Below are 17,355 nucleotides of genomic sequence, written 5' to 3'. Positions count from 1 at the left end.
TTTACATAAAAAAACAGAATAAAAAAGTTAATAAATAAAATGGGTCAGATTTGTTACAAGCTCAAATGGTCGGTCATCAATACTGTATTCAATCAGGTTGAATTAATAGCCAATAGGATTTAATTGCAAGATGCCTTTTTTCTAGCAAGCTCTCAATATTGGAAGCCATATCCATATAAACAGAATTTAAAAATGAATTGTAATATTACAAATTTTTACTCTACTCTCCATGCCTCCACCAACTTTTATATTGATTTTTTTTAGGTAAGTTTTTCATATTACATTGCTATATCTTTATAAAATTTGTAGTGTATAACTTGTGTTGAGGCAAGTTCCTGGTTTCTACCTGATTTCCTCCACATAATTCTGTATGTAAACAAATTAATAAAACCGAATAAAAAATTTAATAAATAACTAAAAATGGGTCAGAGTTGTTTCAAGCTCAAATGGTCGGTCATCAATTCAATCAGGTCGTACTCAATAGCTAATGGTGATTTAATTGCAAAATGCCATTTTCTAGCAAGCTCTTAATATTGGAAGACATATCTGTATAAACAGAATTTAAAAATAAATTGTAATATTACAATTTTTTACTCTTCTCTCCATGTCTCAACCTGCGTTTATTTAAGTCAATAAAAAAATCAAAGTAGGGCAAATTTAAAGAAGTTTCAATACAAAAGGATAAACTGAACATAAATAATTTTGTTTTTTCATTTTTGATTTTTGATGAGAATGGATAAATTATATTGCAATAATAATTTGTGATTGTCAATGGAATAAATAGATAAAGTATGAATAAAATAAATGAAGGAAAATAGAAAGATATGATAAAAGAATTATAAATAGTTGTTAGATGATGGATGGGCTGGTTTTTTAGAAAAACATTCAAATTAACTAAATGAATATAACCTAACACATTTAAAAAAAGAACAATTAAAAAATCAAGCCATTATTTACCAGTTGCCATCGTCGGGAAGATCCAGAAGGTCGGATTGATGCATCCTGCGAATAAATGAATAGATAAATAATTTAATGAATTGATGAAGAATAATGATATAGAGGTGTTAATGCAGTGGCAAAAGAGTTGGTCAAATATATTATTACAGTGTCAAGAATAAGAATAAGAATCTTTATTCGCCATTGAACAAACAAAGAAGCAATAGGCTTCTTCAATATCAATGTAACACATAGTCAAACATAATATCATACAAAACATGAAAAACGATAATAATTTCAAGTTGAAATTGTAGGGCACTAGTATCACTCTACACTCTTCAATATTATAGAATGGGGTTTTTCAAAGCCAGTTCATTACTGACTTGAAGCGTTTTACATGCAAATTTCTCATTTAAGAGGAAGTTTATTGAATAATACATATCTCTAAGGTCCAAGTTATAATGGCAACATTGGTATTGCTATCCTTGTCTATCTGACAAAGCAGATACTGATGATATCCTTTTCCAGCTCATTACGTTACCAGATCGTTTTTTAACAACGATTAATCAGCAAAATATTTAATCTCATTAATTAAAATTCTTTGAAAAATATTTATTCTAGATGAATGAAATATAATATTGATTGTTTTAAACAAGAATTAACAGTTATATTTAACAGTTAAGATTTAACAGTTATATCAGTTATACCGGTATCAGCTGTCTGCTATAGAAGGCACAGTGGCAAGGCAGAGAATAAGCAACGCTGTTATATCTTTCTTCTCTGCCATTATTACGTGGACCGCACTATAGTGAGCCCATCGGGCAGGAGAACTCGCTATTGTACTGATCAACTATTGTACTGATTTTGGTATTAGCAGCTTGTGATATATTAACTTAAGAATCAATAATGTGATTTTGCATGTAGTTTTCATTGTCATTGAATAATTCATATTAGTTATTATGGTACTATATCATGTTTATTGTGTGAAAATGAAAATCAATTTGATTTCATTTGAATAGAACTTTATAGTTCACATCATTTATGGGTAAGTGAATACAAAGAGAAAAGATAGCATACGTAGACAAATCCCATATGGTATAGGCCGCCATTTATGATCCAAATTATTTCAAATAATTTTTTCTACTCAAGCTGATAAACATTTAAAAATTACATTTAAAAAATTAGAGAGTACTTACATAAGTCTCATGGCAGCATCCATGGATGCCTGCCATTTTGCCATTAGCCTTTGAGGCACTTTTGTGGCTTCATGATTTTTCTTTTTATTCTGGCCTGGGTTCTGTAAATTGAACAATACAACACATATACAATGCAAATCATTCATATAATACAACACATATACAATACAAATCATAGAGAAAAGATATAGCACGACAACACATTACAATCATAGAGGAAATATATTATCCCAATGCATACGCCGTTTATGAACGGTACTAAATTTCATTGTTAACTAGTCCTAGTAGTTGTTTTTGGTGTAGCTATAATACAGCTATGATGCTGGTAGTCTCTTATAATGTGCCGTTCTTAGACGTTCTCCCCTACAAATAGTAATTCTACACAGTAGTCAACGGTTAGCTTGAGTTAACGAAAGATCAGCTCGAAATTTGGAACTCATTACCTATCTTATCCCGTCTTCTCTCTATCACAATACGGTACCGTACATTTTATGTGTTGTTTGCACAGAGGCCAAATGTCATTCCTCACTCATCTATGTTAAGACTGGTTGAATATGCATTATAGAGATGTGGGCCTATGCTACACAGTCGTCATCACAGTAAAATGCTTCCAGCAAAACTTTATGAGGTTGGGCTTTTGTATCTATAATATTTGTTGTTCATTTTTCCTTCCCTGCTCTAATTTCAGGTTAGATTATTTTTCTACCATTACAATTTGTGATTTTCCAGTGACTCTTTATTGTTATTGGTTGTTTATTTATGTGATAAGATTCTCGCCGATGATAAAACACATGCGCATGCGTAGGCCTACCCCAGTCAGCACACAGACGTATATAATACGTCAAATTTATGTATTAGCCAATGTCAATGAAAGTAAATAATACGTATAACATTGATATTGAATACGTCCCATTTACGTATAAATGTCCCGACTTTTCAGGTATACTATACGTATTTCTTGATACGTATATATACGTATTTCTTGATACGTATACTATACGTATTTCTTGATCCGTATACTATACGTATTTCTTGATACGTATATTATACACATTTCTTGATACGTATACTATACGTATTTCTTGATTCGTATAGTATACGTATTTCTTGATACGTATAGTAAACATGTTTTCCAATATATATATTTGATGTATTGACCTATACATCTATTTTATGTATTGAATAATACATCAAATATACATATTGTCCAATACATAAATTTGATGTATTGAATAATATGTCTATTTTATGTATTGGCCTATACATCTATTTTATGTATTGAAAACTAAATCTAATTTATGTATTGACCTATACATCTATTTTATGTATTGAATAATACATCAAATCTACATATTGTCCAATACATAAATTTGATGTATTGAATAATATGTCTATTTTATGTATTGGCCTATACATCTATTTTATGTATTGAAAACGAAATCTAATATATGTATTGACCTATACATCTATTTTATGTATTGGAAACTAAATCTAATTTATGTATTGACCTATACATCTATTTTATGTATTGAAAACTAACTCTAATTTATGTATTGATTGATACATAAATATGTCACACTATTTCATCTATTTTATGTATTTCATACAAATATCTCATTTAAATAAGGTACCTCATTTATACATGTTGCCTAATACATCTAATTTATGTATTGACAAACACATCTATTCCATGGATAGAAATACAAATCTCAGTACCCTTTTTTGAATTATTTAAAATAATAATAAAATAATTCAAAAAAGGGTACTGAGATTTGTATTTCTATTTATATTACAAGTAGCCCTATACAGAAAAGACATATATTTCATGTATTGTGTGAAACATTTATTTACATAGGTACACAGTTTTGTATCATCAATAACATTTTTCATTCAATTCCATATCATAAAATAGCCTTGAACCAGTAGTTGATAAGATCAGGTGTTAGACTCCCCATTAGATACATAGGTTTCATTAGATAGATTAGAGTTCCACATTATCTCTATATTTATATATAATGAAAGGGAGTGGAGTGAATGCTAGAAAAATGTAGTCTATAATTAGCTGTTATTGGTTCAAGGTTGTTTTAATGAATGAATTGCATGATAAATTTGATAGTGGACACAACTATTATGAGCAGGCATTACCAGTGAAATTTGAGAAAATATGGTAATAAGGCGAGCAAAAAAACAGTAGAATACAGCTTGAAAATACATATTTATTTAAATAATAAATTCAGTGAAACGTATTATTTTTTGTAGATTTTTTTAGATTATAAATTCTGGTTCCAGACTGCCGGAACCACTCCTTCACCCGTATTTCAAACAGCTTGCTGGTAAAGTCTGTATGCGACGCAGCAACAACTTCTGAAACAGAATTTTACAATGTGTTACTACTATACACAGCTTTCATTGAATCGCGCACATTCATTCTAACATGTATGAAAATGGAGAGGTTTTTATAATTGTTGTGTGGCTACTGCAAAATATCATCAGTAATTACCTAATTAATTTATTTATTTATTGGATAGAGTAAACAATACAGAGTCGGAAAAGAAAAACAGGCTATTGCCCAAAACTTCTTCAATTTCCTAATTTCGTCTGAAATTGTCCAAATATTATGTAGGTTATGTCCATTTCAATTATTTATACACTAAGGGCCGGTTTCCAAGCTCGGAATTTAGCTAAGTTCTAGACTTTAAACAGCTAGAGTCAGAAAATTAGCTTTGCAAAACGGGGCGTAGTCGCAGTTTTTATTTTCTCATTTCTATAATTGAAAACGTTTTTTCAGACGAAATTAAACATTTCTAAATAATTAAAAATAGCTGAAACTTTACACTATTTTCTCTTTATTGTATTTTGGGTTCAATTTTCTAGTTTGTTGAAATTTAATTTAATAATGTGACTTTGATAATGACTACGACTACGGCCCGTTTCGGAAAGCCAATTTTCTTACTCCAGCTGTTTAAAGTCTAGAACTTAGCTAAATTCCGAGCTTGGAAACCAGCCCTTAATCATCAATCTGAATATACAATTCAGAATAAAACAAACAATTTTAAATTTAAATAGATTAATAATAAAACTTCAGTAAAAACATAAAACAAACTTCAAATTTACAAAATAATTGTATAAAAACACATAAATTTTGAGCTCAAAAATATCACGTTCACCAAGACAACAGCTGACTTATATCATGTAAAGTAATTTATGGTGTACAGGCTACCACAGGTCTGCATTTTGGTTCCGAATACGTTAATGTGAACATGTTTGTTTTGGCAAATCAAAATATTTATATTCATATTCAAAATTACTAGTAGTTCTGTGAACAGTAGACCTCACGCACAAGTACCTGATTGAAACTATAGACCTTATGGAAATTCAGCAATAGACTGGTTCTCCACACATCTGTGTAATCACTTGTCAGCTGATTTATGATGAATAATTCTATAGTCTGATTTTTACTCTAATATTGGAGGAGGAATATGAAGGAGGCTCCTTTTTCCTTTTATACTAGTAGTTCTGTGAACAGTAGACCTCGCGCTCAGTAAGTTACATTGACCTGTTATGTTTTCTTCAAAAATTAATAAATAATTTATCAATTTAAAATGTCTAGAAAAAATACTAAAAAAACATAGAGCTTTTTGTTCTATCGTACCGTGACGTGTCGTCCCGGAATGTGAGTGTGAGCGCTGTTATCAGGTCTGGCTGCAACTGTCTACAACCTTTATGGACTATACATTTTCAAGATACCGTATTCGATGTTTTTGAACGGGTAGTATTATAGTCCACTGGACAGCTGATTTATGATGAATAATTCTATAGTCTGATTTTTACTCTAATATTGGCGTATGCAGGAGGCTCCTTTTTTCTTTTATATTATCCTAGAAATGCAAAATTTCCAAAAACCTTGTATATACGTCGACGCGCAATCAGAAAACGAACATACCTGTCAAATTTCATGAAAATCTATTACCGCGTATCGCCGTAGATGCGAAACATATAAACATTAAGAGAAATTCCAAACCGTCGACTTGAATCTTATACCTCACTTCGCTCGGTCAATAAAATGCAGACCTGTAGTGAGTAGGGACCTGTATTCCATAAATAACTTTACATATGATTTGCATATCATTTCCATGTGAATCTTAAGCCGCGTTTACATCAATTTTTTTAACTACTTAATAACTTAATCCTTATAGATTCTATTAGATTGAACGGGACTTGACAAGCACATATATATGTTCATCATGTGTATGATAAGTTATGTTCAATCTAACAGAATCTATAAGGATTAAGTTATTAACATTTTGTTAAAATAACACTTACAGAGATTTTACTTATTTACTTAAAGGCTATCACACTATTATAATTGTTCACATAACATAAGATTGGGATTCAAAATCTGAAAACACGGCTAGCCTATTTGTTGGATGGAGAGCCTAATCCCGATCTCATGTTACGCCAACTATAAACACTAAGCACACTTACTCTCCAGGGTTTTAATAATCAGAAGGCTGTTTAAGGCCCTCTTCCCTTTCCTGCCTTCCCAGCTGAAGTTTGTGGCCACTTCATTAGTAACCAGTCGGACTAGTGCTCTCCGAACCGCGTCCTCCACATTCCCTCCCCCTATCCTTTGTAAGAAAACCACCTACAAGAAAAAAATAGTCATGGATAAGGATTTTAGATTACAGAAATTACTATTCAGAAGGTTCAAAAGACTTACTTCACCCTTCATTCATTTTTTCAGCAGATGCACTCAGTTGCTGGGTGGCTCTTAGGCCCGCCGAAAAGTACACCCACGCTAATCCACGAAAAGCAACCACGCCGTGGGATGTTTTGTAAACCACTGCTAGGCTTCTCCAGACATGTGATAATACATGCAATGAATAATCCACTTGTCAGCTGATTGATTATGAATAATCCTATAACAATGGTTTACAAAACATCCCACGGCGTGGGTTGCTTTTCGTGAATTAGCGTGGGTCTACTTTGCGGCGGGCCTTAATCAATTAGAAATTTCAATCAATTTTATCAAAATATCTGATCTGTTGACATGACATGGTATACCATTCAAAATTGAAGTATATCAGAGTTTTCAAAGTTGATCATTATTTTACAGTTTTAGGTGATTAGTGAATGTTATTTTGTTATTCAATTTGTTTACAAATTCTATCAAATTCTGTTTACAGAAGTATCTCGTAAACTATTCAAGATAGAGAGGCCATTTTTCTCTTGAATTGTAAAAAGAAAAATAATTGATTATCCGCAGAGGGATTTTGAAAAATACATTTTCAAAACATCAGACTGGATATGAAATTATCATTTTTATTAAACCTGCATGAAGCCTCTATAAAACTCTTTGATTTGTAATATTAAGTTAACATATGAATTTAAATGAGAATCATCAAAGTTCTATGTGGAGCGATCTTTGACAAAAGAACAGAAACATTGGTTACGGTTATCAAATAATGATTATTATTGCTCTACTGGTGTTTTCAATGTGGACAATTTGAAAGTTCCACTAAAACCAATCAGCTGTTGAAACTAAAATATGCAACGGTATCGAACATCATTCATTGCGAATAATAATATTATATTGTAAAAGAGATCCTATCCTTAATTTCAAGATAGCGGTTTTATTCGGTTATTCAAAAAATGATTTTTTTTATTATTGCTGCACTGTTACTTGACAATTAAAAAATTTCACGAGAATAAACTAGATGTTGAAAATGTAATACATGCAATAGGTAACTGTATTAAACATAATTCGTTGAAAATAATTGTAAAGGAGATTCTATCCTTCAATTAACAAACAATTTATATCTTTATAATGAAAAAGGCATTCAAAGATAGAATGACAATGAGATAGGCTAGCCTATTTTTCGGAAATAGAATTTCCATACTAGCCTACTATGTCACAATTCAACATTAGTTCAATGGATAGAGTGTTTCTGGAGAAATCTGCTAAACCTTTTGGGCCGATCCTTAGTTGCTGAACGGTACTCAAAAAAATATATTGAGATTCAAGACTGATTCGCAATCTGATTAGGAGCCTTTTTTCTAATAGTTTTTGTTGATAGAAATAGCTTGATAATAGAAATTCTTACGTAAATTTTCGAGTTTTAAATCTTTCAAGATCTGAAGACATGAAAATTGTACAATCCGTTTCTTCTTAATTTAATCAAATAAATGAATTCATTATAATAACAAGACATGCAATTATGATTGTAATTCTCACTCACCTGAACAGACGCAGACACCGCAGAAACACAACAGTCAACAGCTATCGTTACTGCCAGAAACTCGATAATATGAACTACCTAAGCTACTCCCTATTAATTAATCCCCTATTTATTTATCCTATATATCTATATAACCTATCTGTCACCTAATACTAAACTCAAAAATCTATAACTAAACCTATCTGTTTATCTAACCTATTTCAAAACTTAAAAACCTATTACGAAGCCTATCTATTTATCTAATCTATTTCTTACTCAAAAAATTATCACTAAGTCTATCTATCGAAACCTATCTACCACTTATTACAATAAATTTCTGGAGTCAAACTAGAAATCAGCACGATGCTATTCTAAGCTTTGTGGAGAGACGAGTGAACAGTGAAGACGAACGAATGACCAGAAATCGTTGTCTTCTTCAAAAAAAGACCTTCACCCCCTCAAACTACTACCTGAGAGTTAGGAAAATGGCGATTGGGTACCGCTATGTTGAGAATAGAAAGTTTAGGGTGTGTGTGAAAGAGAGAGGGTGAGTCAGTGTGGCAGTAGAGAGACAGAGACAAAGTTCTAAACAATTGGAATTCCCAGTTTCTGGAATGTCACAACTATAGCCAATAGTTCCCTTTGAACACCACGTGAAAAACACCACTTATTTAGTAATAATTTTAATGAAATAAATAAAATTACTCAATATTGGTTTCCATTACGAACTGCTTGCTATCATTTTACTGTTTTTGTTTTAATCAATCAATGAATTTCATTAGAAAATCATTTTCACATTGTTGGGTCCTGCTAAACCCGTGGGTTTTTCAGCAGGTGCCAGATCAAAACAATATTATTTACAACGTTAAATTAAAATTAAGTATAAATAAAATAATTTAGCTTACTTGTCGTTAATCAAGAGTAATATACAAGAAATGAAATAAGATGATTACAGTCATAATGAGGAACCATAAGAAACATAATAATTAGAATAAAAAGAAAATAACTGAAAATTTATAACATGAAATATTGAATCAAGACATCAATGGAATAATTATAATTTAAATAAATACTTGAACAACACAGCAATATAACAATTATAGATCAAACAATACTTCATAGCATATTACCAAAATTTACAGGAACATTAACATTACATTATAGTACTACTTTGGATTGGTACAGGTACTTTAGGACAGGTACATTACTTAATAATTTTAACTACAAGATTTCAAGCTATTGAATAAACTTACAGGCATTCTAATGAGCATAATGATGGTAGTTAAGTTAGAACGAATTACTTGATTTATACAATAAGACTACACTAAACTTGGATGGACATTCAATTTTTCAAGCCAAAACAAAATGTGATTATTTTACTTGGGGCATGCAATAGCAATCATCACACATATTTTATATGAGTTACAGGAAATCCCACTTGTGAAATCACGTACTCAAGTATCAACACTACAAATCAAGAAGCGAATATCAATTGCTTTTACTAGATAAAGGAATACTCTATTTATTTTCCTCCCACTCAAATTTGATAGAAGTACCATTACTTTGTCGGCATCTGACACAACATTTTGGATGAATTCGCCAAGAAAGTAGGAACGAATAGAGTTATACATTGGACAGCGTACTAAGAAATGTTCTATATCTTCTCTCTCACGAATATTACAAATAGGACAATTCGACATACAGTTCAATTTTGTACCTCTATTATTAACATACAAGTATATAGATACAAATAGTATCTATATAGTTCCAAATATAGTAATATAGTTCTAAATTTCAAGTCATTCCGTTAATTGGGAGATGAGATATCGTGTACACAGATGCACATACACTCATACACACACACACACACACACACACAACACACACACACACACCACACACACACACACACACACACACACACACACACACACACACACACACACACACACAGACCAATACCCAAAAACCACTTTTTTGACTCAGGGGACCTCGAAACGTATAGAAATTTAGAAATAGGGATACCTTAATTTTTTTCGGAAAGCAATACTTTCCTTACCTATGGTAATAGGGCAAGGAAAGTAATAATAACATTTAAATTAACACTGTACTCTGCCATTTAAGTAATATTAATTAACTAATTATGAATAGTATTGTATAAGTAATTTTGAAGTTTTCTGAAATATTCGTGATTATACCTAATACTACTCTCATGCCTAAAATAAACGAAATTTTCTTTGATGTCAATATTTGAAATAACGTTTTGTAAAAAATCAGTTCATGAAATAATTACACGCCAGGCTATTTTCCGCAAATCTTTTGCCAAGATGAGAATGTTCTCTCAGGTGAATTTTATTTTAGTTGGGAAAAATTCTGCAAGAAAAGAAACAGTCACTCGCTGCGAGTATCACCAGTTTGCGAATACCACACTGCGACTTGGAAAATTTAAAAATTGATTTTTTATAGTTTTTCATATCGATGTTGAGATTTTTATAGAAAAATCCTATGGTAGTCGCAACTTCTGATACTTGCAGCGAGTGAATTTAGCTTAATGTGACTTTCCCATAAGGGCTCACATACACGAGTCAAGTCGATTTGGTCAAGTAGATGCATTTGATTCAATGTTAAAGTAGTCCAACAGCTCATAAATGTTGACACGAAGTCGACTTGACGCCTCTGAACCGACTATCATTGAATCAAATGCATCCACGCATCAATGTGATGAATGCAATTCATGCAATGAATGCAATTGATCAATGTGAATGACTCGTGTATCTGAGGCAACAGGTATGGAAGAATGAGAAGAATAAAGCTTCTAATAAATCCATTGTGCTAATTAGAATTTCCATAGACATAATTCGAATTGAGCGTTGGTGGATTTTTATTTTAAACTTATCATACTTATCGATCGCTATACTATAGGTAGAATTGAGAGTGAACAACAGATTATTCAAATGAAATTATTTATTTTAAATTTGGAGTTGATGGGTAGCCTATTGTATCACGGGAAAATTTAGGAGTAGGAGAGAGGAGGAAGAGAAATGAGAGAATTAAGAAAGAGAATTAAACAAAAAGTGGCAGTGAGGGGAACTGAGCAAGTACCGGTTCTGATGAAGATGAAGAAAAAGAAATAATATGTGAAAAGTGCAATAATTGATAATGAAGGAGTAGGTGGAAGAGAGAATAAGATAAATGTAAGTGCAGGGACACACGATCCGGCGACATCGCCGTCCGGCGTTTTTGCCGGGCCCGGCGGCAATTATTTCCTATTATTATTATTATTATTATTATTGTTGGGGATGAATATTTCCTTCCTGAAGGACAGTCGCTGTTCAGAAATGACACTGTCAAGACGGAAGAAATTGGCTGCAATATCTCTGCTACACCACAGGAGAAAGAAGAAGCAAACCAGAAACAGAAACATCTGGGTTCATCCAATAGTAGAAAAAAGACTGTTCCATGGTGCATTTTATACTCTATTTCTGCTGCTCATGAGATAGATCGCTATACCTGAACATCGATGTATCGATACCCATCCCTACTTACAACCCTACCCTTGTAACCTACCCTTGTAACCCTACCCTACCCATTTGTAACGTTACAAATGTAACGCTGTCCGGCGTTTTCGCCGTGTCGTGTGTTCATCTCCATATAGTACAATGCCCTGCTACTGCTTTCCGGCGGCAAAACCGGACGGCGAAGTAGAGAATACCCGGCGATATTGCCGGATCAATTTCTTGCCGGGCCGGCGTTTTCGCCGTCGCCGGCGTCGCCGGAGTCGTGTGTTCTGCCCCATGCCTTCCTGTGTACTTCTTGCAACCGGACGGCGAAGCTTCGTCCGGCGAAAACGCCGGACGGCGATGTCGCCGGATCGTGTGTCCCTGCACTAAGAGGGAGAAGTGAATAGAGAGGAGAAATGAGTGAGAATTGATTACGATGATGATAATGATGCTTTCTTTCACTTGTGCACAGAAACATTGAATTTTTAATTTAAGTTTTATTGAGATGTTATTGTGGGTTAATTTGATTCGATTGAAGAAACAAAGTACAATAGTCGAAATTGTAATGTTTCATACTCTCGTAGATATGTCATTGATAAGACCATTGATAAATATGGTCATATAAGATATGACCATTGATAAATGGTCAACTGTTGACCATCATAAATCAACATCAATAAAAATTTACGTGAATTTTTCAATTGTAGATGTATCCAAGCTCTGACTCTATGAAGAAACTTCAAGTTCAGACTATAGTAATAAATGGATTGGAGTATAATATTGGGTCGTTCAAGTTATAATAATAAAGTTCTATGGTAGCTGGGCAAGACAAAAAGTCAGGAAGAAGAGTTTGTGTAGGCTATAGGAGTGCAGAGTTTTAGAAGAATGTATTTCTTGTAGCCTATGTATTTCTCTCCAACTTGTCAACAGCTATAGAAAAAGTCACTTCAGCAAGGACCATCTGGCAAAGTTCATTGTCCAAGCAAATTCCTTTCTTGGTCTTCTCTCTCACTCATCTTGCTCTCGCGCTGCCTACAACCTCTCACTCACTCTTCCACCTTTTCCAACTATCTTTTCTACAACTGTCTTCCATTCTTTGTTCTTTGAATCTACACAAAGTGTAAACTGACTCATAGAATTATGAACTTAGAATATGAACATAGAACATAGACTATACAGTCGAACCTCTCTATAACGAACCTGCAGTTAACGAAAACCTCTACACAACCAATTTTTACTTGGTCCCATGACATTTTAGAGTTTTAGCTGCTTATTTACCTCTATTTAACAAATTTCGGACCTCTCAACAACAAAGTTTACTCTAGACTTCAACATACAAAATGTAGTTTGTATAGGAAGCAGACGGGAATTTTCAAGGAATTGTTTAGTTTCAGCAGAAAGATCAATAGACTAAAAATAATGGCAATTCAGGTAGGAAGAAGATAGGGTGGTAGACAGTCAATAGAGGTTGAAACACATGTCGGAAATTGAATGCAAGTTACTGAAAATAGAATTTTAAGGATTTGTCATTCATTTTCACTTTTAGATTCACTTTCAGTATACATACAATTTATTGACGAATAGGCCATAAAATCGCTATGAAACAATGACAAATCAGTAACATAGCGGCTTTAGCCTCAGTACAATTAAAATTCATCAAGAATTTCATTATAAATAATCGTATCTATAATTCACAAAAATTATATGTCAATTGTGAGACATTTATTATATGTAAATGATTCACTTTCTGTATACATTCAATTTATTGACGAATAGGCCATGAATTCGCTATGAAACAATGAAAAATCAGTAACATAGAGATTTTAGCCTTAGTACAATTGAAGTTCATCAAGAATTTCTTTTTAAATAATCATATCTATAATTTACGTGAAATTACATAAATTATATGTCAATTATGAGACGTTAATTATATGTAAATGATTTACTTTCAGTATTCATTCAATTTATTGAGAAATAGGCCATGAAATCACTTTTAATCGAACAAATATCAGTAGTCCAATTCTTTTTGCTCAACTATAACTAGAATTCATCAAGTTCTTTTTTGAATAATTGAATGTACTCGTATATTCTACGTAAATATACAAGAATAATAGGTCAATTCTGGAAAGTATAATCCTTGTAAATCATTTACTTTCAGTACCGTATACATTCAATTTATTGACGAATAGGCCATAAAATCGCTATGAAACAATGAAAAATCAGTAACATAGCGGTTTTAGCCTTACTACAATTAAAATTCATCAAGTTCTCTTTTTTAAATAAACATATGAATAATTCACGTGAATTTACATCAATCATATGTCAATTATGAAACGTATATTATATGTAAATGGTTTACTTCCAGTATACATTCAATTTATACACGAATAGGCCATAAAATCGCTATGAAACAATGAAAAATCAGAAACATAGCGGTTTTAGCCTCACTACAATTAAAATTCATCAACAACTTATTTTTAAATAACCGTATCTATAATTTACGTGAAATTACATAAATTATATGTCAATTATGAGACGTTAATTATATGTAAATGATTTACTTTCAGTATTCATTCAATTTATTGAGAAATAGGCCATGAAATCACTTTTAATCGAACAAATATCAGTAGTCCAATTCTTTTTGCTCAACTATAACTAGAATTCATCAAGTTCTTTTTTGAATAATTGAATGTACTCGTATATTCTACGTAAATATACAAGAATAATAGGTCAATTCTGGAAAGTATAATCCTTGTAAATCATTTACTTTCAGTACCGTATACATTCAATTTATTGACGAATAGGCCATAAAATCGCTATGAAACAATGAAAAATCAGTAACATAGCGGTTTTAGCCTTACTACAATTAAAATTCATCAAGTTCTCTTTTTTAAATAAACATATGAATAATTCACGTGAATTTACATCAATCATATGTCAATTATGAAACGTATATTATATGTAAATGGTTTACTTCCAGTATACATTCAATTTATACACGAATAGGCCATAAAATCGCTATGAAACAATGAAAAATCAGAAACATAGCGGTTTTAGCCTCACTACAATTAAAATTCATCAACAACTTATTTTTAAATAACCGTATCTATAATTTATGTAAATTTACATAAATTATATGTCAATTATGAGACGTTTATAATATGTAAATGATTTACTTTCAGTATACATTCAATTTATTAAGAAATAGGCTATGAAATCACTTATTTTAATCAAACAAGAATCAGTAGCCCAATTTTTTTTGCTCAACTATAACTAGAATTCATCAAGTTCTTTTTTGAATACTTGAATGTATATTGTACGTAAATATACATAAATAATAGGTCAATTCTGGAAAGTATAATCCTTGTAAATCATTTACTTTCAGTATACATTCAATTTATTGACGAAAAGGCCATAAAATCGCTATGAAACAATGAAAAATCATTACCGTAACACAACGGTTTTAGCCTTACTACAATTGAAATTCATCAAGTTCTCTTTTTTAAATAAACATATATATAATTCACGTGAATTTACATAAAATATATGTCAATTATAAGACGTATATTATATGTAAATGATTTACTTCCAGTATACATTCAATTTATTGATGAATAGGCCATAAAATCGCTATGAGACAATGATAAATCAGTAACATAGCGGTTTTAGCCTTATTACAATTGAAATTCATCAAGAACTTATTTTTAAATAATCGTATCTATAATTTACGTGAATTTACATAAAATATATGTCAATTATGAAACGTATATTATATGTAAATGATTTACTTTCAGTATACATTCAATTTATTGAGAAATAGGCCATGAAATCACTTTTAATAAAACAAAAATCAGTAGCCCAATTCTTTTTGCTCAACTATAACTAGAATTCATCAAGTTCTTTTTTTGAATACTTGAATGTATATTGTATGTAAATATACATAAATAATAGGTCAATTCTGGAAGTATAATCCATGTAAATCATTTACTTTCAGTAAACATTCAATTTATTGACGAATAGGCCATAAAATCGCTATGAAATAATGAAAAATCATTAACACAACGGTTTTAGCCTTACTACAATTGCAATTCATCAAGTTCTCTTTTTAAAATAAGCATATATATTATAATTCACGTGAATTTACATAAAATATATGTCAATTATAAGACGTATATTATATGTAAATGATTTACTTTCAGTATACATTCAATTTATCGATGAATAGGCAATAAAATCGCTATGAAACAATGAAAAATCAGTAACATAGCGGTTTTTCCCTTACTACAATTAAAATTCATCAAGAACTCATTTTTAAATAATCATATCTATAATTTATGTGAATTTACATAGATTATATATCAATTATGAAACGTATATTATATGTAAATGATTTACTTCCAGTATACATTCAATTTATTCACGAATAGGCTATGAAATTGCTATGAAACAATGAAAAATCAGTAACATAGCGGTTTTTCCCTTACTACAATTAAAATTCATCAAGAACTTATTTTTAAATAATCATATCTATAATTTATGTAAATTTACATAGATTATATGTCAATTATGAGACGTATATTTTATGTAAATCGTTTACTTGCAGTATACATTCAATTCATTCACGAATAGGCTATAAAATTGCTATGAAACAATGAAAAATCAGTAACATAGCGGTTTTAGCCTTACTGCAATTCAAATTCATTAAGAACTTATTTTTAATCAATCATATATATAATCTACGTGAATTTACATAGATTATATGTCAATTTTGAGACATATATTTTATGTGAATGATTTACTTCCAGTATACATTCAATTTATTGAGAAATAGCGGCCATGAAACCACTTTTATTAAAAAAAAAATTAGTTGCCCAATTCTTTCAGCTCAACTACAACTAGAATTCATTAAGTTCTTATTTTGAATACTAGAATGTATATTTTACGTCAATATACATAAATAATATATCAATTCTGTTAAGTATATTTTATGTAAATAATTTACTTTTAGTATACATTCATTTTATTGACGAATTGGCCATAAAATCACTTCAATTCAGTCAAATATCAGTGACACAGCTATTTAAGCTCAACTCCATAAAAAATTAATTGAGTTTTTAATCTTAAAATTTTCATGTATAATATATGTAAACTATACGTATTTTAAAATACTTGACATAGTTTACCAAGATTGACCTAAAAAATACGTATTATATACGTGGTGTGCTGACTGGGTACATATACCGTGAGTGGCCTTCCTAACACCGAGGAAACTTGAGCTATTATTCTATGGTCAAGGCTGTGCCAGCATCTGTTGATATTTTTCACAGATTTTCGATTTGTACAGGTACGGTACTATCAAGTTATCAAAATAAAACCATTTTCTCAGGAAACAAATTTTTTCCGATTATTACTTTTTGAGATAGGAGCGCCTAAACTTGAAATGTTTGGGACAGATCTTTTGAAATTCGGCGAGAGATAAAATAATGAAATTTTGAGAATAAATTC

At 31.1% G+C, this 17,355-nt stretch overlaps 2 protein-coding genes across 6 annotated transcripts in view; both read right to left on the bottom strand.

The window, feature by feature from the left end:
• Positions 1–559: 559 nt before the first annotated feature.
• Positions 560–17,355, bottom strand: part of LOC120354748 — a 51,509-nt gene continuing 34,713 nt past the window's right edge. For all 4 annotated transcript variants that reach the window (XM_039442224.1, XM_039442223.1, XM_039442225.1 and 1 more), the window contains 2 exons: positions 2,133–2,233; positions 560–1,002 (listed from right to left, as the gene is read on the bottom strand). In XM_039442224.1, coding sequence (XP_039298158.1) covers positions 954–1,002; positions 2,133–2,233 — 150 coding nt within the window. In that variant the 3' untranslated portion in view covers positions 560–953. The remainder of the gene's footprint in view (positions 1,003–2,132; positions 2,234–17,355) is intronic.
• Positions 4,329–10,203, bottom strand: LOC111054715. 2 transcript variants are annotated; one of them, XR_002606321.2, is made up of 3 exons: positions 8,372–9,507; positions 6,618–6,777; positions 4,329–4,496 (listed from the first exon to the last, which is right to left on the bottom strand). XR_002606321.2 is itself a non-coding variant. In XM_039442226.1 (3 exons), exons 1-3 carry the CDS (start codon positions 9,619–9,621, stop codon positions 4,366–4,368), a joined length of 309 nt encoding a protein of 102 aa, XP_039298160.1. In that variant the 5' UTR covers positions 9,622–10,203; the 3' UTR covers positions 4,329–4,365. The 2 variants fall into 2 exon arrangements, 1 of the variants encoding a protein (XP_039298160.1); XM_039442226.1 differs by lacking the exon at positions 8,372–9,507 and adding an exon at positions 9,604–10,203.

This window comes from Nilaparvata lugens, chromosome X (assembly GCF_014356525.2).
Source record: "Nilaparvata lugens isolate BPH chromosome X, ASM1435652v1, whole genome shotgun sequence".
Classification (NCBI taxonomy): domain Eukaryota; kingdom Metazoa; phylum Arthropoda; class Insecta; order Hemiptera; family Delphacidae; genus Nilaparvata; species Nilaparvata lugens.
This window is presented reverse-complemented; position numbering and strand designations above follow the sequence as displayed.